This window comes from Schistocerca serialis, chromosome 1, assembly GCF_023864345.2.
Source record: "Schistocerca serialis cubense isolate TAMUIC-IGC-003099 chromosome 1, iqSchSeri2.2, whole genome shotgun sequence".
In the NCBI taxonomy this organism is placed as follows: domain Eukaryota; kingdom Metazoa; phylum Arthropoda; class Insecta; order Orthoptera; family Acrididae; genus Schistocerca; species Schistocerca serialis.
The window spans coordinates 884,589,959-884,613,555 of record NC_064638.1 but is presented as its reverse complement, the minus strand read 5'-3'; the positions used below and the strand labels follow the sequence as shown (position 1 = coordinate 884,613,555).

The 23,597-nt window shown below is 44.3% G+C and overlaps 1 protein-coding gene across 2 annotated transcripts in view; it reads left to right on the top strand.

The window, feature by feature from the left end:
- Positions 1-23,597, top strand: part of LOC126411067 (cytochrome P450 6k1-like) — a 166,586-nt gene that overhangs the window by 71,321 nt on the left and 71,668 nt on the right. For both annotated transcript variants that reach the window (XM_050081337.1, XM_050081338.1), the window contains exon 3: positions 11,122-11,257. In XM_050081337.1, coding sequence (XP_049937294.1) covers positions 11,122-11,257 — 136 coding nt within the window. The remainder of the gene's footprint in view (positions 1-11,121; positions 11,258-23,597) is intronic.

Sequence of the window (23,597 nt, the reverse complement as noted above, 5' to 3'; positions counted from 1 at the left end):
AATTTCGATTGTTTAAACTCATAAGGACCCGTTTTACTTCCAAACTTAACGAAAGTAACCACGTTAGAGTTCGGCAACAAACACCAAAAGAGCATAGAACACGAAAATTTCTGTTAATAATTTCCGAACAATTAAGGAAATGGCTACAATTTTGTTGAGTTACAATTGTAACGGACAAATAAACTTGCACTTGGTCATGAATATGTCGTAATATGACGTCTTATTGAGTGTAAATACAGGTTAAGTGGCTGACGGCTGTCAGATTGAAAATTCCCACCTATAGCTTGTCCTGCACCACCAGTGGACGAGCAGTATAACTTAAGCGGTATACCACACATCACAACAAAATATGTAAATGCACCCGACAAAAACACTACACAAAGGCAAAAAAACGCAAGCCTCTAAAACAATGCGTAAAACATGTGTAATAACAACAACAATAAAATAAATGAATAACGTACTAGTAGTAAATAGCAATAACTACTATTTATTGAGGCTCAATAATATCAACATAGAAATTACATTTATTTCTAAGGAAAGCAAATATTGAGAAAAGTTTGTCACAAAAGGGACAGAACTTACATTTGAAACTACATGAAATTCTTTGAGTCTTAGAGGAGGAGAGCACTCGACGTTGCAGCTTATCCTTTTAGTAGACGATGTGCTGTGACGTAAGCGGCGACTTGGTGATGCTGGCGTGTAATTATTACAGCTCCATCAGCCATGAAACTATAACGGATACTCCTCAGTGTATGATTCACCAGACGTTAGTATCATCCTCCGTATCGTTTCTTTGGCCACGGGCCGGTTAGCCGTAGTTGTTGCTGTTTTATATCCATGTTCGTATGTGTACAATTACAACGTTCTTTATGCACACTCAGTAGCGGCTTTTGAGTATACATTTTGAGTTTTCAGAAATTTTTAGATTCAGATAAATATGAGAGTGTGAAATTAATAGCATCTGCTGTATAACACTTACGCTTATCAACATATTTATACAACTATCGCCACTGCCAATAGTGATAATAACAGAAATTGTAATAATACTATGCATAGCTATCTGAAAAAAGAAAGAATTGTTTTTGTAGAATTTTGTTGTTTTGTGCATAATTAAGTACAGTCTAGGGCAAGAGCGAAACAACGTTTAAGCTTTCGCTACTCCCTGTTTCACTTTTTTGTGTTAGTGGTAATTTCCGTGCTCTTTTTTTATTTTTTCGGACAAATGTACAAGATCCCTAACACATATATTAGCTAACGAATTAACTTCCAGGCTAAAAGCAAACATTCTTACGTTGCACCCACACAACAGCTTATGCTTATTTTACTCTTCTTTGTTAAATGTTCGCTTGTAATCACGCTTTTTTTATTTCAACACTTTCTCTGTCAATGGATCTGGTCTGGGAGGCCCTAGTTCCTTTGCAGCTAACTTTTCCTCGTAATTTTCTTTTCTGTTAGGGCTTAAAACAGATTGAACACAGTTCACGTTGACATTGCAGACGAAAGCCGATTCCTGCACAGTAAACAACAAATTCCAAAAACAAACTGCCGTTAGCAGAAATTATTAAATTCAAACAATACTGTCTACCTACAAGGGTGTTTGACTAGAATGCAGATGAGGCTCTGAGAACCCTAAGGGCCATAAGAACACCATCTTAGATCCCACATTTAAGTGAGTATGAGAGGAACCAGTGAGGTAGCATTTCGTGAATGCTCATATATTCAGTGTGGGCGTATAGTACAGATAAACTCGACCCACCATAAAATCAACAGATGTCAGAAGAATCAATAAAAGCTGCAGCCTCACAATTTTTGTTTTCTTTATTGAGTTTCGATTCCCCCCCACGAAGGGGGCGGGCTGGCAGCAGCTTAGTACGCCGCTCTTCAGCCTACAGACTTTGTTTTAAAAAGATGAAGATAATAAATAATAAAAGCTGGCGATATAATCGGCGACTTAATGGTAAAATGGCGGAAAATTGTGGAACTTAAAACATAAAACAAAGGGTTGATGATGGTAACAAAATACACAGGAAGCAGAAAAATAATAGACAATTAAAAAACACGGTGACAGTCTGGTTTCTGTTCACAAGAGATATAAAATTCACACCCAGCGACAGCATGATTTCTGTTCGCAACACTTTGGAGAGATGCACAACACTGAACACTCATTTGAACACTGCACTAAAAAGGTGACACAAACATGACATACCTCAGCCGAGGGCAGACGGGGGGAACCTGGACAGATGATGGGAAAGAAAATGGGGAAGGAGAGGAAAAAACGAAGTGGGGGGGGGGGGGGGAAGGAACCGATGGGGCACGAGGACCCATCAGACGGGAGGGGGGGGGGGGTTGGGCAGACACGACAGGGAGTGGGGAAAGGCAGTGGAGGAGAATGCAAAAGGCCTCGAGGCGGGGGGGGGGGGGAAGAAGGGAGGCAGAGAGAGGTTAGGTGGGGAGAAAAACGGGATGGAAGGGGGGAAGTGGGAGCCTGGGGAAAGGACAGAGGAAAGGAGGGGAGGGTCAGAGTTGATAGGAGGGATAGATGGAGGGAGAGAGGGCATCATCCGGGAGAGGGAGTTGATGGAAGCCACTTTGGGAAAGGAGATGAATGGTGTAGTGATGGAGGGTAGGGGGGACACAACAGTGAAGGCGGGGGAGAGGACAGGGGTTGGAGATGGGAGGAGCAATGAGGGAATGAGGGGGATCAAGGCAGTGGGAGGTGTAGAGTATGCGGATATGTTTGAGGAATAGGAGCAGATGGGGGAAAGGAATCAGGTCGTAAAGGATCCGCATGAGGGATGGGAGGCATATACAGAAGCCAAGGTGGAGTGAATGGCACTCGAGAACATGGAGGGACTTATAGAACTTGGGGGGGGGGGGCGGATATCCAGGCAGAACTGGCATAACAGAGGATGGGATGGATTAAGGATTTGTAGGTGTGGAGGATGGTAGAGGGGTTTAACCCCCATGTCCGGCCAGAGAGGAGTTTGAGGGGTCAGAGGCAGTTGTGGGCTTTGGATTGGATGGAGTGGAGATGAGGGATCCACGTGAGGTGATGGTCAATGGTGAGGCCAAGGTAGGGGGGAGAGGTGGACAGGACAGGCACAGATGGTAAGGGAGAAATCCAGGAGCTGGAAGGAGCGAGTGGTATGACCTACGATGATTGCCTGTGTCTTGGAAGGATTGATTTTCAGGAGCCACTGGTTAAACCATGTGGCAAAAAGGTCAAGGTGATTCTGGAGAAGGCGTTGGGACCATTGGAGGGTAGGAACGAGGGCAAGGAATGTGGTGTCATTGGCATACTGAAGGAGATGTACTGGAGGGGGAGGGGGGGTTGGGGCATATCTGCCGTGTACAGGAGGTAGAGGAAAGGGGAGAGGACAGAGCCCTGGGGCACACCTGCAGAGGGGTAGAAGGTGTGGGAATCGGCATTATGGATGGTAACGTAGAAGGGGCGGCGGGAGACAAAGGAGTAGACGGATGTAGTTGACAGGAAGGGCATAGGTTTGGAGTTTAAACAGGAGACTGGGATGCCAAACATGGTCGTAGACCTTTTCGAGGTTGAGGGAGCAGCCTCACAATTTTTTTTTCTTTATTGTTATTTTGACACCTTATACAAAAGGTGGACTAGGTAGCGGCAATATTACGCCGCTCTTCAGCCACAGTCAGTACAAATAGAAACAATGAAGACATAGAAAAATATAACATAGTGGTGGACAAAAAACAAACACATGAGTAAAAAACACGGAGCCATTCACAGATGGAGTAAAAGACAAAAAATGGTCAGCACTGTACACGAACACTGATGACTGAGAGAACAAACGTGAACGATGGAGTGTGGTTCGGTGAAAACACTGAAGCATTAACCCAATGGCACATACACAGAACCGATGGCGATGATCTCCGGCGCAAATGTTCACTTGACGTATGCGAGTCTGGGGACCTGCCAAAAAGAGAAAATGTGGGGGAGGAGGGAGAGGGGAGAGTGTAGATGCCAGTGGCAGTGGAGATGGAAGGGGAAGGAAAGAAGGTACAGGGGTAGGGGAAGCCCAGTAGGGAGGAGGGAGGAAGGGAGGAGGGAGAGAAGGGAGAGATGTTGTCCTAAGGAACCACAGGGAGGGGAGAGAGAGGATCGAAGTTGATAGGAGGGGTAGATGGAGGGGATGAGGGCACCATCGGGGAGGAGGAATTGGTGGAAGCCACCTTGGGAGAAGGTATGGAGAGTGGAGAGATGGAGAGCAGGTGGGACGTGGGAATATAGGTGCGGCACCGGACGGGGGTGGGAGAGGATGGAAGAGACAAGAGGGTGAGGGGGATCAAGTTTACGGGAAGTGTAGAGGATCCGTATCCATTCGAGGAAAAGGAGGAGGTGCGGGAACGGAATAAGGTCATACAGGATCCGTGTGGGGGAGAGGAGACGGATGTGATAGGTGAGGCGGAGAGCATGGCGTTCTAGGATTTGAACGGATTTGTAAAAGGTAGAAGGGGCGGAGATCCAGGCAGGGTGGGCGTAGTGGAAGATAGGGCAGATGAGGGTTTTATAGGTGTGAAGGATGGTGGAGGGGTCCAGACCCCATGTGCGGCCAGAAAGGAGATTGAGGAGATGGCGTTGGGAGCGTGCCTTGCTTGGATTGTCCAGAGATGGGGGGTCCAGGAGAGACGACGGTCAAGGGTGACGCCAAGGTACTTAAAGGTGGGGGTGAGGGCGATATGACGGCCATATATGGTGATATAGAAATCGAGGAGACAAAAGTAAGGGGTGGTTTTGCCTACAATGATCGCCTGGGTCTTAGAAGGATTGACCTTGAGCAGCCACTGGTTAAACCAAGTGGTGAACCGGTCAAGATAGGATTGGAGAAGGTGTTGGGAGCGTTGCAGAGTGGGGGCGAGGGCAAGGAAGGCGGTGTCATCGGCGTACTGGAGAAGGTAGGCGCACAATCGACAACGATGTGCTTTATCGTTCTCAGCGCCTCAAACGGATTACAGTATGGCGAAAGCCAAAACTTAATGTACTAAATCTCATTCAGAAACCCACAAATAGGTTTTACTATCAGTATAACATATATTGATGGCCGATCTAATTTTACTATATAGTGAACGAATTGGCATATCTGGGGAGTGTGCTAGCGTCTAGCGGGATTTATGCCAAGCGAACGCGATAAAAGTCTGCTGCAGTGTGCTGCCATCTGATGGCACTGACATAAACTTGTAGCTGATTAGTAAGGGCTAGCTATGAACTTTGTTTATCAAATCTGTATGTATTTGGCCCTTAAGACCATTACGTCACGCCTGTAGCGCATGGGCAAAAGCTCCTTAAATGATGAACTACTGAAGATGTGCTCGCGACCCTGAAGCCAAGTTTCACAGAGTCTAGAGGAGTAGCAGCGTACCATAGAGCGGTAGATTTAGTGCTATGTACTTCAGATTTCCGCATCTACATTACGATTAACAGCGTTCAAAGAAAAATAACCAATAAATCCGCAAGGAGTCAAAAGTTAGGGTGCTCACATCCTGTTGTGCTCTTACACAACTGCTGCCACTGCAGACACTCTTCTGTTTTTAACGTCCAGTTCACAGTTTTTAAAAAAAATATGCGTAGTACTTTTACTCCCCGCCGCACAGTTATAGTCGGCCGCTTTTAGCCATCAATGATTGCAGATTCATAGTTCTGGTGAAAACAGTAACGGACGTCTTAAGCATTTGAAAAATCTCCTCGGCGACAGTTATGTCTTGATGCGCAAGGCAGCTCATTAAGTTGCACGCGAGATAATAAATTCAGAGTACATTAGTTTGAGCTAATCAGTTACGTGCAAAACAGTTCCGTTCTAGCCACAACAATCACAGACCTTTCACGGAAGCATGGCCACTGCTCTTTTAGTACTCATTGAAGCTCACAGTATTCACAGTCAAACTTCTTGCTTCATAACGTCCACTTTGTATTGTGATCGAAAAATAAGAACGCTGCCATAAATTTTCACGTGCTTCTGTGTAGCACGATTGCACAACACACGCTCATACGCCATAACGCTGCACACCCACGCAGTGTCACTGTTCGACTGCCAACGGTCGCTATCGCTCTCGCGTCACAGTTCTTACGACAGGTGCTGTAAGGGATACGCCGAACACTGGAAGAGAAGTGATTTTCTAAACTGAAGCCTACACTCACTTTTTTTTTTTGTAAATATTAAGCGGGGCTCCTTCACGCCCAAACTTGATCGGTGACCATTCAAAAAGATCTGTCACCTCTTCTTTGGTTAATATCTAAAAAGAATTCCGCCGAAAATGCAGCGATTTATTTTCGCCTGGTTTGTTAACCATTCGTAACTTTCAGGGAAGTGTCACGAGTGGGGAATTTTGAGTAAAACCTACGCATTTCTCTTGTTGACATGTTAAAATTTCGGTATCTCAAACAGTTTATGAAATAGTAGGGCTGTCGTGGATATTTCACTCTGGCTTTATCGCTGGCGCGGTACGATCGCAAATCAGTGCGCTACTTCAGATCAATTTTCTAGAGACTGGTAACAAATAGAGATCTCTAACCAAGTCTAAAGAAAAATTCAATATGTTAGCTAAATTGCATACACAGAAACATATTATGTAATACGCACCGAACGCAAAATCAAAGCGGCCCCTATTTTTCATTGCAAACTTTTTCGAATTTTGCGCAATGTCTTACTTCCACGTAAATATCACAATAACAACGAACATTAACGAAATGATGGGCACATCATAATGAACTTGACATATAAAGCTACAAGTACAGCAAAAATGAATTTTTTACTGAATAGTTTCTGTAACATCGTTTGAGAAAGATTGCAGGGCGTGCGTGTTGCTTCTGTCATCGCCGACCGGCCGAAAGGTGGCAAACGCTTGTTAGTGTCCCCTTTTGAACGAACGAATGAACTCTCCCATCGCTTTGGACGAAAACTGTCACTGAGCATCGGGCACCGGATCCTGCGCGACCTGTACATGTGGTTCCACGCAGCACATTTCACAAAAGCATTACATAGAAGATCAAACGCACATCTACACACATTCTCATTTAAAAGAAATTCATGTAGCAATATTAATAGAGGAAACAATAGTTACATTTCAAATTATAGAACAAAACAAGTATTCTAAACCATCAAAGATATGTGTTCAGAGTAAAAGGAATGACTAAAAGAAATAAGAAAAAGAAAAAATACACACAAAAGAATTACAGACATGGGTTGTGAGTGGGCATTAATTGAAATCAATGGAGAAAGTTGAAAATTTGTGCTGGACCAGCCTGCTAGTCAAATGCTGTGACCGCTGAGCCATCCGGACAGATTGACTGCCGCAACTGCACGAACTACCCTAGCATGCCTCCTGTCAGACCCAAACTTATCAATGTATTCCTAATGTAGTGCCCCTGACCATTATTCTCATTACTCGCGGTATTTCGCCGATTTCTGTAAGAGTTCGAGCTTGTTGTCCACATGTCCGAAAGAACAGACATCACATACACATATAAAAAATTCTATCACATAGTTAGTAATATCTTCACACACTTAAATGTAAGTCAAAACTGATGAAATATAAGCGTTGTAAACTTTTCTTTTCAGACACTTGGGAAACTTAATTTTGAAAATCCTATTTCGTTTCCCAAAAGCATTACAGACCATTTTTATTCTTCTTTTCAAAATGGTTCAAATGGCTCTAAGCATTATGGGGCTGAACATCTGAGGTCATCAGTCCCCCAGACTTAGAACTACTTAAACCTAATCAACCTAAGGACATCACACATATCCATGCCCGAGACAGGATTCGAACCAGCGACCGTAGCAGCAGAACAGTTCTGGACTGATGTGCCTAGAACCGCTCGGCCAATTCTTCCTTTATTTCTTTTCTTGTCCACCCAATCGTTGTCTTCAGTTGTAGTAAATATGTGGCGACTATGGACAGAGTATCGACTATCGAGAGTCAGCATAACTGCTGCGAAGCTCAGCGATACCACATTTGACTCAGTCTGAAGCTACCGCTAGAAACTTGCGCATTTATCCAGTTTAAAAATCTGAAAAATTCTTGTGCGGCTGCTGAGAATACTTTTGGCGATATGAAATCTCCTCATTTAGTTTTGAATTTCTCACTGTTTTGATGAACGCTAATGGAGGCTGTAGCATTGATGTATAGTGTGGGGCTGGGAATTGTCCCTAACTTTAAAGTGGTATTGCATAGAAAGAAGGGGCGGTGGAAGAGTGGGGATGGGCTCCAAGGTCACAGTAAAAGTGGACGTTTACTTTGGTACCGATTTTAGTGGCGTGGTAAAACGAACATCCTGCTTTTGTTGTCGAAACCTGTTTTTCCGAAAATCGGTATATAATTGCAGTACAGAGTTATATGTGTACTCGATATCAAATCCCCCATCGAAACAGTTCTCCCGACCGTAAATCGATTCTGTTAGGCCAAAGAACTTTTGTCGATGTGGCCGTGTTATGAAAACGAGAGTTGGTGCACAGGGGACCGTTAGAACTCCATAAAACATTAAGGGTGTCAGAAGGTCAGTTTTGCAGTCCTCTAAACGTTCCGTTCGCAAGCACACGTCGTCGCTTGCACAGCCTATCCGTACTGTGCGTCGGGTTCTCCACGAAAGGCATTCAGTTTCATCCGAATGAAATGGAGAATGCTAAAGAACTGTATAGGACCGGCAAAATCAACGACAATCCTGTGAAAACTTGATTGGAAACGTTTCTCAAGACGCGCACATTTTCTCCGATGCTAAAGCACATTTTTACCTTTATGGATGTCTTAATAAACAGAATATGCATTATTGGAATTATGTGAGACCTGAGGAAATTCATGAGAGTCCTTTCCACATGGTAAGGTCACAGTCTGGTGTGCAATCAGTGCTGAGGAAATCATTGGACCTTATTTTCTTTGAGGAGAAAAAAACCATACTGTTGCCGTCAATAGCGGACAACATGTTAACGTGACCCAAAACCTTTTTTTAACCAAAACTTCAACAAATGCATATTAGGCTCGTTTAGTTTCCAGGATGGTGCCACGGCCCACACTGCTTGACATTCGATGAATGTTTTGAGTAAAATCTTTGCTGATGGTTTGATCTCACGGTACGGCGACATCCCATGGCCTGCACGTTTGCCTGATTTAAAATAGCGCAAGTTCTTTCTTTGGTATTATCTCAAAGATGAAGTTTTGAAACACCGCTCAAGCACGCTGGGAGCCTTGAAGGATGCTATATGACTTAAAAGAGGCCGCATCCCACAACAGATGCTCCATAGAGTGATGCAGAACTTATAGAAACCAGCTGCAGCTGTGTATTCACAACGAGGGACGTCACTTGCAGGATTTGATGTTCAGAACTTAATAAAATGGAACTTCCAGGTGCATTTTATTTAGGTAATAATAAAGTGTTTTCTAGCATTTTTAAGTTTTCTTTTATTAACTTCTATAGTTCGGGATAATTCCTTGCCCTATACTGTATAACTTATTCTCCGATATACTACGAGGGACTCAAAAAAGTATGTTACTCATGTCGTCGTACACTAAGAGCATTGCGCAACAAGTGTGAACAAGAGAGAACGTGTTCCGGGTTTCCTATAGAGCGAATTCTGCTGCGGTGTGATTAGCAAATGCTTTACAGTAGGGAAATGAAATGGCGCAGCAACTGGAAACGTACTCCAAAGCCGAAATACGAGGGACAGTACAGTTCTTGTGTGAGAAACGTCTAAAATGTACATAGATTCGCCGTAAAATTCTGGCGGTATATGGACCAAACACACTGTAGCATCCTGCCGTAGTGAAGTGCTGCAACAATATGGCCAAGGTCACAAAACGTGGGTGATGCTGATTGGGAAGGAAGGCCACCGACATCGACCACAGGTGAGAACGTCCAAGCAATTGAGGAACTGATTAGCGACAACTGATTTGCCACCGATGAGGACGTTCGAACAGCAGTCTTCGAATAGTTCCGTGAGCAAGTAGTGGATTTCTACCGTTCAGAAACTGAGCGTTCGGTAGAACTTCCCGATCCTTATTTAAATAGATACGATACGTTGAAAAGTAGTGTCACGTATTGTAGTGTAACGAGGTAAGTTTTGTATAAATGATTTTCTTTTGACATATGACCATGTGCAGACTTCGTCACCTACGTGAGTTACAAAACACTTCAAAATTATTTAAATTCTTTTTAAAGTTGTCTCTGAATGGTTCTTGAACGAAACTGTAATTAAAACATCATCATTTGAGTCGTATGCGCCGAATTACGTCATTCAGTCCAATTGGTTTGCGCAAACTCTTTTCAATTTAGATGTCGTTTGTTTCTTCTTACAAATTATATTAATGTAAGTTGCTTTAATAAATATTAAAACCACATTGAATAAACTTTTAAGACTCAAACTCACCATGAACGTTGTCAAAAATTAATAATCTTGTCAAATAAATCAGTAATGCTTCTTCCTTAATATAATTCTTCATAAATAAATTCTCGGAACACGTATTTAAACTTCTGTAGTATACACTAGTTTATTATCTTCATATATACTACATATAGGCGTGAACATGAGCCTTGACAAGATAGGACTGAACATTTACAACATGATTAAACTTTCTGTGACGTCATTGTTGTAGAAACATTACAAATTCTTATTTCTTCAGTTTTTAGAAGCACGACGCAACAACTCGGTTTCAGGATCTTCTGTTGCTCTTTGGCTGTCGACCCGCGACGTATAGTGGCCAGCAATTTTCCCTCTGGTCCCGGCAGTGAAGATGCTGTCTCCGTTCGTTGCGCCGCCCTCTCCGTAAATGAAACATAAAAATAAATACAAAACTTTAGATAATTCACAAACATTACAAATATTACAAAATACATAAACAAAACACTAAATTAAACTTATATTCATCTGCAAACTGGGCTGACACTGGTGGATGGGTGACGCTTCAATTTCGCGTCCCACTACAGTATCTGTGTCGCTTTGAAGTGTGGTGCAAGTTACTTCACCTACCACAATGATGTGTAACTTACTCTTCGGAGACGTCTGTAACATAGGCAGAATCAACGCTTAGTTTCTGAAGAAGTGGGAAATTTTCCGTGACGTAGTGCATTTAGCTGTGGACAGCCCCTGAGAGACACGCTGCCCGCAGGCCCGCCGTGCTGATCCGGTCGCCGGAGCTGCTGCGCTCTGTGCTGGTGAAGGACTTCGCCACCTTTGCCGACCGCTACAACACCAGCGATGAGCAGTCCGACCCCCTGGGCACCAGGAACCTCTTCGTCATCAAGGTAGGCGAGCGGCGGCACCAGCCTGCGCTCTCAGCTGTAGTATCTGCACGCGTGCGCGAAGCACACAGCGTTACTGAAAATGATGGATCCAACTGAATTAATTTTTATTTCATGAAATACACATTGCATATGAGTCATCCACATACCATATTTTATAGCTCTAAGACGCTACGGACTACAAAATGCACCTTAACTTTTAAGCAATTTTTTAAAAAATAACATTTTTACAATTTTTATCATTAGATTGCAAAACCAGACTAAAAGAAATCCTTAGTTTATCAAACCGAACTGACCTTTAAAAGGCGGCCGGTGTGGCCGTGCGGTTCTAAGCGCTTCCGTTTGGAACCGCGTGGCCGCTACGGTCGCAGGTTCGAATCCTGCCTCGGGCATGGATGTGTGTGATGCCCTTAGGTTAGTTAGGTTTAAGTAGTTCTAAGTTCTAGGGGACTGATGACCTCAGAAGTTAAGTCCCATAGTGCTCAGAACCATTTGAACCATTTTTTGACCTTTAAAATCCCTGGAAATCGTCATCTGAACTTTCTTCTTCGTCTTCGTCGTCATTGTTGTCCTCTTCATTTATAAGATGGGCTTCCCTGTCATCGACAGCGTTACTTCTTGGAAGATTTAACAATAATTTTTTCTCTCATTCTAGACTGCCACTGTTTTATTCACTGACAAACGTGTTTGATTGTAAGTCTTTTAAAGATCCCTTGGACGTGAATTCATGTTGGATATCATCCAGCATCCATTTGTCCCATTCCTCTCTCATATCCATGTGAAATGGTTTATTTATCGAGAAAGCAAGAGCTTGCAATTGGGAAGTAAGTCTTTTCGAAATAAAAGCAAACTTTGTATTTCTCTGTCTCAGTTGCTCTTTCACAGAATTTTTCAAATGACTAGTAAACTGCTCTATTAGAAGAAAAGAAATCTTCTTCAATAAAGCACCTTTTTGTCTCTCCCACGCTCTGTTAATCCATAACTCCATACCAGCCTCGTCCATCCACCCCCTGTCATGTACGTACCGGGTGATATTTCAGAAAGTTTTGGCATTATTTTGCTCTCGAAAATGATAATTGTGTTAAGTTTAGTACCGTCAGCACGACATGAAAGGACAACAGTTTACTGAATTTTTTAGCACCTTTCATGGCAATGGTTCTGTTACTCGGCACATCAAATGTCAGAGGAGTTTCGTCCATTACGCTGTTTGGTTTAGTTCCACATTGGTTTTCTGCCGATGTTGAATAACAAAGCGATAGAAAATTACTATTTTCTCTTCATACTGTCGTGGCATTTTTTATATATTATCGTTTTGGTTCGCATGCTAAATCCATGACGCTTCGTTGAACTGTAGCATCAAGCAACTCAAACCTTAAAGTCTGTTAAGTTCCACTGTGGCGGTAGCTTATGAGCGTGTGTCTGAATCATTTTTGTATTATTACCAATGACGTTTTGACGATGTCCTTGAATCCACTTCAATACGTCGTCTTCCAGTTTTGGCCATTTTGCATTCGGTCTTATATTTGCAGGTTTTGTCTTCCTCATTTTTTTCAGGTCTTCTTCACTTGCCCGCCAATTGCGAATGGATTTTTTTGTTGGTGGAGGGCCGAAATGCCGCTCAGCTACTCTGTTTCTATGTTCTACAGCATATGCTATTACTTTCAGTTTATAGCCTTCATCATACGAATACCTTTTATCTTTTTCCATTACGAAACTAGCTACTAACAAAAATATTACACTGTTATCTGACAAAAGTGAAAGCGGCAGCCGAATTCATTCCACACGTGTGTTACTGAATTCACTGCAGCTGTGACCGGATTCTCCAGATCGCTCACAGTCGTCGGTAGAGGTGGGGCGTAATCTGCTTCTTTTTATAAATCCCCACAAGAAGAACTCACATGCAGTCAGATTACATCTCAGCAGCCAGAACGTAAGATCAAGGGCTTCTTCTACCACGCAACCTGTCCAACTAAAAGAAAAGATTTACACAAAAATGCTCCGACATACAGGTGCCGATAGGGTGGAACTGCATCCTGTTGAAAAATGAAGTCTCGTGAGTCCTGGCGAGTTCAGGAAAAAGGTATTGTTACAACGCTCAGGCGCGCTGTTCCACTAACGAGATTCCCTCTGCAAATAAGAATCTCGCATAAAATATTTTTGTGATAAGGAAAAAAACAGGTTGCAATGTTGTATGGGGATTTTGTAGGTCCCAGATGCGAACTTTGTCTACTGACTTTTCCAAAAGATGAAACGCCACTTCGTCGTTAGAAATTAAGTGCGGAGAAACGTTCCATTGTCCATATTTCTTACCATGTCATCACAAAATTCGATACGGTTTTCTTTGTCCTTTTCATCATGAACTGCACCAATAATAAGTAGTAGGACTTACACTGTAAACGGGGTCTCACAACACGCCTTACAGTTGGTTCAGGCACTCCTAGTTCTCTAATAGTTTTATTGGTCAACTTACTTGGACTACACACAAAGCTTCCTTCAATCTGTCTCACGTCCTCATCCGACACACGCAGTCGACTCGTTCTTGGTGCTTTGCAGATACATCCAGTACGCTGAAACTGCTGAAACCAAAGACTTATGCTTACCCTAGTTGGTGGTTCAAAGCTGAATCGAGGCCGAAATGTCCTCCACTCACTTCTTCCGAACTCAATGACGCAGAAAACCTTACGCTGCCGTACTATAACTGACGTTCACTGGGTCTGTTAGAGTAGTAAAATGTCTGTACCTGTCACCGCAACAAATACACTCCTGGAAATGGAAAAAAGAACACATTGACACCGGTGTGTCAGACCCACCATACTTGCTCCGGACACTGCGAGAGGGCTGTACAAGCAATGATCACACGCACGGCACAGCGGACACACCAGGAACCGCGGTGTTGGCCGTCGAATGGCGCTAGCTGCGCAGCATTTGTGCACCGCCGCCGTCAGTGTCAGCCAGTTTGCCGTGGCATACGGAGCTCCATCGCAGTCTTTAAAACTGGTAGCATGCCGCAACAGCGTGGACGTGAACCGTATGTGCAGTTGACGGACTTTGAGCGAGGGCGTATAGTGGGCATGCGGGAGGCCGGGTGAACGTACCGCCGAATTGCTCAACACGTGGGGCGTGAGGTCTCCGCAGTACATCGATGTTGTCGCCAGTGGTCGGCGGAAGGCGCACGTGCCCGTCGACCTGGGACCGGACCGCAGCGACGCACGGATGCACGCCAAGACCGTAGGATCGTATGCAGTGCCGTAGGGGACCGCACCGCCACTTCCCAGCAAATTAGGGACACTGTTGCTCCTGGGGTATCGGCGAGGACCATTCGCAACCGTCTCCATGAAGCTGGGCTACGGTCCTGAACACCGTTGGGCCGTCTTCCGCTCACGCCCCAACATCGTGCAGCCCGCCTCCAGTGGTGTCGCGACAGGCGTGAATGGAGGGACGAATGGAGACGTGTCGTCTTCAGCGATGAGAGTCGCTTCTGCCTTGGTGCCAATGATCGTCGTATGCGTGTTTGGCACCGTGCAGGTGAGCGCCACAGTCAGGACTGCATACGACCGAGGCACACAGGGCCAACACCCGGCATCATGGTGTGGGGAGCGATCTCCTACACTGGCCGTACACCACTGGTGATCGTCGAGGGGACACTGAATAGTGCACGGTACATCCAAAACGTCATCGAACCCATCGTTCTACCATTCCTAGACCGGCAAGGGAACTTGCTGTTCCAACAGGACAATGCACGTCCGCATGTATCCCGTGCCACCCAACGTGCTCTAGAAGGTGTAAGTCAACTACCCTGGCCAGCAAGATCTCCGGATCTGTCCCCCATTGAGCATGTTTGGGACTGGATGAAGCGTCGTCTCACGCGGTCTGCACGTCCAGCACGAACGCTGGTCCAACTGAGGCGCCAGGTGGAAATGGCATGGCAAGCTGTTCCACAGGACTACATCCAGCATCTCTACGATCGTCTCCATGGGAGAATAGCAACCTGCATTGCTGCGAAAGGTGGATATACACTGTACTAGTGCCGACATCGTGCATGCTCTGTTGCCTGTGTTTATGTGCCTGTGGTTCTGTCAGTGTGATCATGTGATGTATCTGACCCCAGGAATGTGTCAATAAAGTTTCCCCTTCCTGGGACAATGAATTCACGGTGTTCTTATTTCAATTTCCAGGAGTGTAGAAAGCTCCTTTAATGTTATTCAGTTAACTTTGCAGCTATCGGACACGAGTATGGAAGCTTTACAGAGAGAATGCCCTTAGTTACTAAATAATCCTGACCATCTGCCTAACACCAATATGTGTCTCTTGTACTTTTCAAATGTTGAGTTCTTTAGTTATGAAATGGAAAATGCCTCACTGAAATAATAACGCTAAAAATCTGTATACACTTCCATTTATTATCCCTTTGGCAAGTAACGCACTCATTAACAATGTTTACGTGCATCCACTCTTCTACTAACAGTTAAGGTCATCTCCCATTCATGCTGAAACAACCATGGGTACGTTGCACTTCCACATTAATTTAACAGGTAATCATTGATCACGGTAGCCTTTTTCAATTATGTACTAACAGCAATCTGTCCCGCCGTGGAAGTTACAGCGTAACAACACGATGCTGTCTCCTTCAAAAATTTTATAAATATTTCCGCGCGCGTTTCCGCGAATAAACTGAACCACTAAAATACTTTTACCCCAAATCGCCTTTCTAACAAATTTTTCAGTCAATTTATCCGCAGCAAAGACTCTCTGCACACTCCCTCAGCGGGTGACCAATAGCGCTTGGGCACTGTTGACAAGCAGGAAGACAATCCCCCGCCAGAGAAAGGCGCACTCAGCTTCGAAAGTTCCAGAAGCCAGCGATGAGTAAGGAATACGACAGCGTAACGTCATAACATCACGAATAAAAAGAGCGTTCAATAACTAGTGAAACTAATTTTTTCTCACCCAACCTCGGTTGAAAAAATGCGCAATTTGTTGTGGATCATCATGGAATAGTCCCGCTTCAGCCCCTGTAGTTCCACGAAGTTCCAACACGTGGCGGTGCTATGCGTGACCGTCAAAATGGTGTCCGTAACGGAGGTGTGTTCCAAGCAGAGAGCTGTCATTGAGTTTCTTTTGGCGGAAAGATAGGCATCGCAGATATTCGTGGGCGCCTGCAGAATATCTACTAAGACCTGGCAGTGAACAAAAGAACGGTGAGTCGTTAGGCGTGACGTCTGTCATCGTCGCAATAAGGCTGAGCAAACCTGTCCGATCTCCCGCGTGACGGCCAGCCAGGCACAGATGTGACACAAGGTTGTAAGGTGCGGACACTCATTCGAGGTGACCGACGGATCACAATCACACACCTCGCTGTTGACACACTCGTCCACCAGTTGTGGTACTCAAAGGTGTGTGCCCGCTGGTTTCCTCGCCGCCTAACATAAAAAGCAACAAAGCCATCTGTGGGGGAACTCCTTGCACGTTACGAGTCTGATCTTCATAATTTTTTCCAACATCGTCACAGGCGATCAAACGTGTCTGGAAGTCTGAAGGAGTTATTCTATTTGATTTCCTGCCTCACGGTCCAATGGTCAACAGCGAAGTGTCCTGTGCTACCCCCAGGAAATCGAAGAAATGACTTCATCGTGTTCATCGCCACAAAAATGCAAACGAACTTCTCCTTTTCATAACGAGAGGCCTCACACAATTCTTCACACTCGGGAGAAACTCACAAAACTTCGACGTGCTGTTCTGCCTCATCCACCCTGCAGTCCGGGTGTAGCACCTTCCGACTTCCATCTGTTTGGCCCAATGAAGGATGCACTCCACGGGAAGCAGTAAGTTGTTGATGGTGAGGTTATTGATGCAGCAAGACGTTGGCTCTGACGTCAACTAGTACAGTACTACCATGTGGGAATATAGGCCCTCCCTGCAAGGTATTGTAAGGCCGTCGCATTGAACGGAGATTATGTTGAAGAATAGGAGTTTGTAGCCAAAAGAGTAGGCAATAATATGGTATTCTGGAGTCCTGATTAAAACGAATCAGCTTTGAGAAAAACATGTGTTGCATTACTTATTGAACCCACACGTACTAGCACTCCTTAGAGAAACAGCACTTTAGTGGTTGTTGACGCAACTATCCTCTTCTTTTTATCAAATGAACGTTAACTTGTGTGTCCTTTTTTTTTATTTTTTAATAACGCTGCACAACAAAGAAAATGGATTTCCTTGTGTTGTGCTTTAGATTGCCTCTTACCAACTGCAGCTTGCTGCTCGCATCTTTGCTGATTCGCTGTCTTTGGCATCAGTAACCTCCCATCCTGGCACCATAGGGGCCGCCGTGGCATTCGACCATTCATCAAGGGTGTGAGCTGGGATTACGAAGAGAAGAAAAACTCCTAATCTTAACTCTACTCCTTTTGACATTTTATGACAGCTGTGGCCGCAAAATGGTAGGACACTGGACTCGTATTTGGGAGGACGGATGTCCAGATTTAGACTTACCGTGATTTCCTTAAATTGCTTAAGGAAAATGCTGGGAAATGCCTTAGAAAGGCCTTGGCCGAATTCGGTCGCCAATCTAAGCTTGTGCTCCATCTCTAATGACTTCGCCATCAACTGTATCATAAATCGTAATCTTCCTGTAGGGGAAGTTCTGGTACACAAGATGGAAACCAAACGTCATGGTCGCATTCCTGATGTTAGCTTAGAGTAGGTAGCGTGACTGATGTGGAAAATGAATGAACAGTGGTGGACTAGAATTTCACCTTATGATATAACTTCTCTGCCAACGTGTGTGCAGAAAACAGTATTATACACTGTAGACAGAAAGAGATTTCACTGTTTTTAACAAACTGGCACTGTATTCGGGAGGATAGAGGCTCTAATCTACACTCCTGGAAATGGAAAAAAGAACACATTGACACCGGTGTGTCAGACCCACCATACTTGCTCCGGACACTGCGAGAGGGCTGTACAAGCAATGATCACACGCGCGGCACAGCGGACACACCAGGAACCGCGGTGTTGGCCGTCGAATGGCGCTAGCTGCGCAGCATTTGTGCACCGCCGCCGTCAGTGTCAGCCAGTTCACCGTGGCATACGGAGCTCCATCGCAGTCTTTAACACTGGTAGTATGCCGCGACAGCGTGGACGTGAACCGTATGTGCAGTTGACGGACTTTGAGCGAGGGCGTGTAGTGGGCATGCGGGAGGCCGGGTGGACGTACCGCCGAATTGCTTAACACGTGGGGCGTGAGGTCTCCACAGTACATCGATGTTGTCGCCAGTGGTCGGCGGAAGGTGCACGTGCCCGTCGACCTGGGACCGGACCGCAGCGACGCACGGATGCACGCCAAGACCGTAGGATCCTACGCAGTGCCGTAGGGGACCGCACCGCCACTTCCCAGCAAATTAGGGACACTGTTGCTCCTGGGGTATCGGCGAGGACCATTCGCAACCGTCTCCATGAAGCTGGGCTACGGTCCCGCACACCGTTAGGCCGTCTTCCGCTCACGCCCCAACATCGTGCAGCCCGCCTCCAGTGGTGTCGCGACAGGCGTGAATGGAGGGACGAATGGAGACGTGTCGTCTTCAGCGATGAGAGTCGCTTCTGCCTTGGTGCCAATGATGGTCGTATGCGTGTTTGGCGCCGTGCAGGTGAGCGCCACAATCAGGACTGCATACGACCGAGGCACACAGGGCCAACACCCGGCATCGTGGTGTGGGGAGCGATCTCCTACACTGGCCGTACACCACTGGTGATCGTCGAGGGGACACTGAATAGTGCACGGTACATCCAAACCGTCATCGAACCCATCGTTCTACCATTCCTAGACCGGCAAGGGAACTTGCTGTTCCAACAGGACAATGCACGTCCGCATGTATCCCGTGCCACCCAACGTGCTCTAGAAGGTGTAAGTCAACTACCCTGGCCAGCAAGATCTCCGGATCTGTCCCCCATTGAGCATGTTTGGGACTGGATGAAGCGTCGTCTCACGCGGTCTGCACGTCCAGCACGAACGCTGGTCCAACTGAGGCGCCAGGTGGAAATGGCATGGCAAGCCGTTCCACAGGACTACATCCAGCATCTCTACGATCGTCTCCATGGGAGAATAGCAGCCTGCATTGCTGCGAAAGGTGGATATACACTGTACTAGTGGCGACATTGTGCATGCTCTGTTGCCTGTGTCTATGTGCCTGTGGTTCTGTCAGTGTGATCATGTGATGTATCTGACCCCAGGAATGTGTCAATAAAGTTTCCCCTTCCTGGGACAATGAATTCACGGTGTTCTTATTTCAATTTCCGGGAGTGTATATGTGGCCATGCCGATTTCAGTGTCTCGTGGTTTCACTAAATTACTACAGGCAAATGCTAAGATAGCTCAGATTTTAATGCCACAACCAACTACTTATAAGACCATATCTGTGAGTATGTAAATTTCTGCATATTTCCATAACCTTCTTGTTCGTAATCTGTTATGTGTTATCTTTTATTGCTTTTCCGGCTGTGGACTCGTTGAGGATCATCTCTTTTTATCATCCAGCAATAGTCCGCTATAAAGATGACGTTCCATCTTTCTTAATATCTTCTTACCATTTCTTTGATGTCTTGGTGGAATCTTTCGCCCTGCTCTTCACTTACATCAGCAAGGTTTGCAGGGAAGTGGTCAAAATGTGAGTCGAGAAAATGAACTTTAATGCTCATGTTACAGCCCAGCTTTTTAAAGTTGTCGAGTATGTCTGCGACGATTGTCTCGTAGTTTGGATCTCTTTTGTTTCCTAGGAAAACGGTAACAACTAATTTAAAAGATGTCCATGCTGCCTTTTCTTTTCTTTCCATTTTACCCACAAATTTGGGATCTGTCATTAGTTTCCTAATGTCTGGTCCGACAAAGATTCCTTCCTTTAGCTTTGCCTCAGATAAACAAAGAAACTGTCCACAAAGATGTCTGAAACACTCCCTTTCTTTTGGTAATGGCTTAACAAATTGTTTCATTAGCCCCAATTTAATGTGAAGTGGTGTAAGTAACACCTTTTTGGGATCCAAAAGGCTTTTCCTCTCAACATTTTTAACCCCTACCTGTAAGGTTTTTCTCAAGGGCCAAGTTTTTTTTATGTAGTGTTGCTTTGTGTCTCTACTGTCTCATTTACATGAAAGCAAGGGAACTTTGTATAGCCACTTTGTTGACCAAGCAGATTTGAAATCACTATTAAATCACCACATAGTGTCCATTTGTGGTCTGAATAGCAGAGTTTGATTAAAACCAGTTCAAGGTATTCGTAACATTCTTTTAAGTGAACCAAGTGTCCAACTGATATAGAAGCACACTTATTGCCATTTTGTAGAAGTACTGCTTTAAGACTTCTTTTTGAAGAAACAATAAAGTCTCCACTCATCAGGAGCATATTCTATTTTGAAACGTACCATTATTCCAGGAATATCACTGCAAAACATCAGGTCACCTTCTCGAGAGAAGAAAGATACGAACTCCTTTTCCCTCGATCGATACCCAGAAAAGGATGTACCCGGAGCGGCAACATATGTTTATCTTTCAATCTAGATCCTAAAACCTGCGCCGATTCTTTAGAAAGGTATAGGTCTCTAACTAAACCGTTCAGTTCAGATTGTGAGAATGGAATAGGATCGGTCGTGCCAGGATCGTAGCAATCACTATCTTCTTCACTATCACCTTGCTGAGCCAATGACTCATGATCATCTATTTCACACAAAGAATCTGGGGGAGAGGGTATTGGTACTTCAGGTGCATGAGGAACAGGGCGAATGGCTGATTGAATGTTAGGGTAAGAAATATCCTTTTTGTCTTTCAGATTGAAACCTCGTCCGTTGTAAGAACAAAAATAGCAGTCATCAGTATGATTTTTGGGCTCCCTCCAAACATTGGTATTCCAAAGCGTAATAACTGCTTTCTAGGTTGAAACCATTGCCTCAGTTCTTCAATACACACTGAAAAAAAATTTTTGTGGGGGGCCTAAGGCTTATCTTGATCGCCTAACTTTATACCAAAATGTTGTTGTTGTTGTGGTCTTCAGTCCAGAGACTGGTTTGATGCAGCTCTCCATGCTACTTTATCCTGTGCAAGCTTCTTCATCTCCCAGTACCTACTGCAACCTACATCCTTCTGTATCTGTTTAGTGTATTCATCTCTTGGTCTCCATCTACGATTTTTACCCTCCACGCTGCCCTCCAATGCTAAATTTGTGATCCCTTGATGCCTCAGAACATGTCCTACCAACCGGTCCCTTCTTCTTGTCAAGTTGTGCCACAAACTCCACTTCTCCCCAATTCTATTCAATACCTCCTCATTAGTTATGTGATCTACCCATCTAATCTTCAGCATTCTTCTGTAGCACCACATGTGAAAAGCTTCTATTCTCTTCTTGTCCAAACTATTTATCGTCCATGTTTCACTTCCATACATGGCTACACTCCATACAAATACTTTCATGAACGACTTCCTGACACTTAAATCTATACTCGATGTTAACAAATTTCTCTTCTTCAGAAACGCTTTCCTTGCCATTGCCAGTCTACATTTTATATCTTCTCAACTTCGACCATCATCAGTTATTTTGCTCCCAAAATAGCAAAACTCATCTACTACTTTAAGTGTCTCATTCCCTAATCTAATTCCCTCAGCATCACCCGACTTAATTCGACTGCATGCCACTATCCTCGTTTTGCTTTTGTTGATGATCATCTTATATTCTCCTTTCAAGACACTGTCCATTCCGTTCAACTGCTCTTCCAAGTCCTTTGCTGTCTCTGACAGAATTACAATGTCATCGGCGAAACTCAAACTTTTTATTTCTTCTCCATGGATTTTAATACCTACTCCGAACTTTTCTTTTGTTTCCTTTACTGCTTGCTGAATATACAGATTGAATAACATCGGGGAGAGACTACAACCCTGTCTCACTCCCTTCCCAACCACTGCTTCCCTTTCATGTCCCTCGACTCTTATAACTGCCATCTGCTTTCTGTACAAATTGTAAATAGCCTTTCGCTCCCTGTATTTTACCCCTGCCACCTTCAGAATTTGAAAGAGAGTATTCCAGTCAACATTGTCAGAAACTTTCTCTAAGTCTACAAATGCTAGAAACGTAGGTTTGCCTTTCCTTAATCTATTTTCTAAGATAAGTCGTAGGGTCAGTATACCTCACATGTTCCAACATTTCTACGCAATCCAAACTGATCTTCCCCGAGGTCGGCTTCTACCAGTTTTTCCATTCGTCTGTAAAGAATTCTTGTTAGTATTTTGCAGCTGTGACTTATTAAACTGATAGTTCGGAAATGTTCACATCTGTCAACACCTGCTTTCTTTGGGATTGGAATTATTATATTCTTCTTGAAGTCTGAGGGTATTTCGCCTGACTCATACATCTTCCACACCAGACGGTAGAGTTTTGTCAGGACCGGCTCTCCCAAGGCCGTCAGTAGTTCTAATGGAATGTTGTCTACTCTCGAAGCCTTGTATACCAAAATAGGCGAAATATACTTTTTCAACAAAATCGAAAATGTTTCTGTGTTGCTTTTTAACGGTATAGTTACCACAAATGTAGCAGAAGCAATCTGGCGAGTTTATACATCCTCTGGTAGCCATTGTCCACTGTCCATAAAACAACTTCCCAATACAAGGAAACATTCAGTACTTTAAAGCACTAGTAACAACAACACGTGAACAGAGTGAAGAAGTACTGTGAGCGGAAATACAGTAGCAGAAGCTCACTGCTTGGTGATGGCGGGGGAAGGGGCAGCGCGACAGACAGGCACTGACATGAAAATACTGCTGGTTTCTTCTAATTATTCTTTATTATACGTATATCTACAGTGCTGAAATATCGAAAAAAGCTAAAACTAGACAAGTAGTTTGTGAAATAACTGCATGTGATGAAATTTTTTAACTATTTTTCCCGAAATCAGCGTTGAAAACACTATAAAAATCACTTAATAAATTTGAAATAACTTTTATGTCGCACATGTTACTACGAACTGTGACCTCTGTGACAGGAAATCACAAATCCAGTCACATAACTCAGACGATATTCCATAAGCACACAATTTCACTAAAAACCTCTAGTGTGGTACAGTGTCAAAAGCCTTCCGGAAATCCAGAATTACGGACTCGATTTGAAATCCCTTGTCAATAGCACTCAACAATTCATGTGAATAAAGAGCTAGTTGTGTTTCACAGGAACGATGTTTTCTAAACCCATGTTGACTGTGTGTCAATAGACAGTTTTCTTCGAGGTAATTCGTAAAGTTTGAACACAATATATGTTGCAAAATCCTGCTCTATATCAACGTTAAGGATGTGGGCCTCTAATTTAGTGGATTA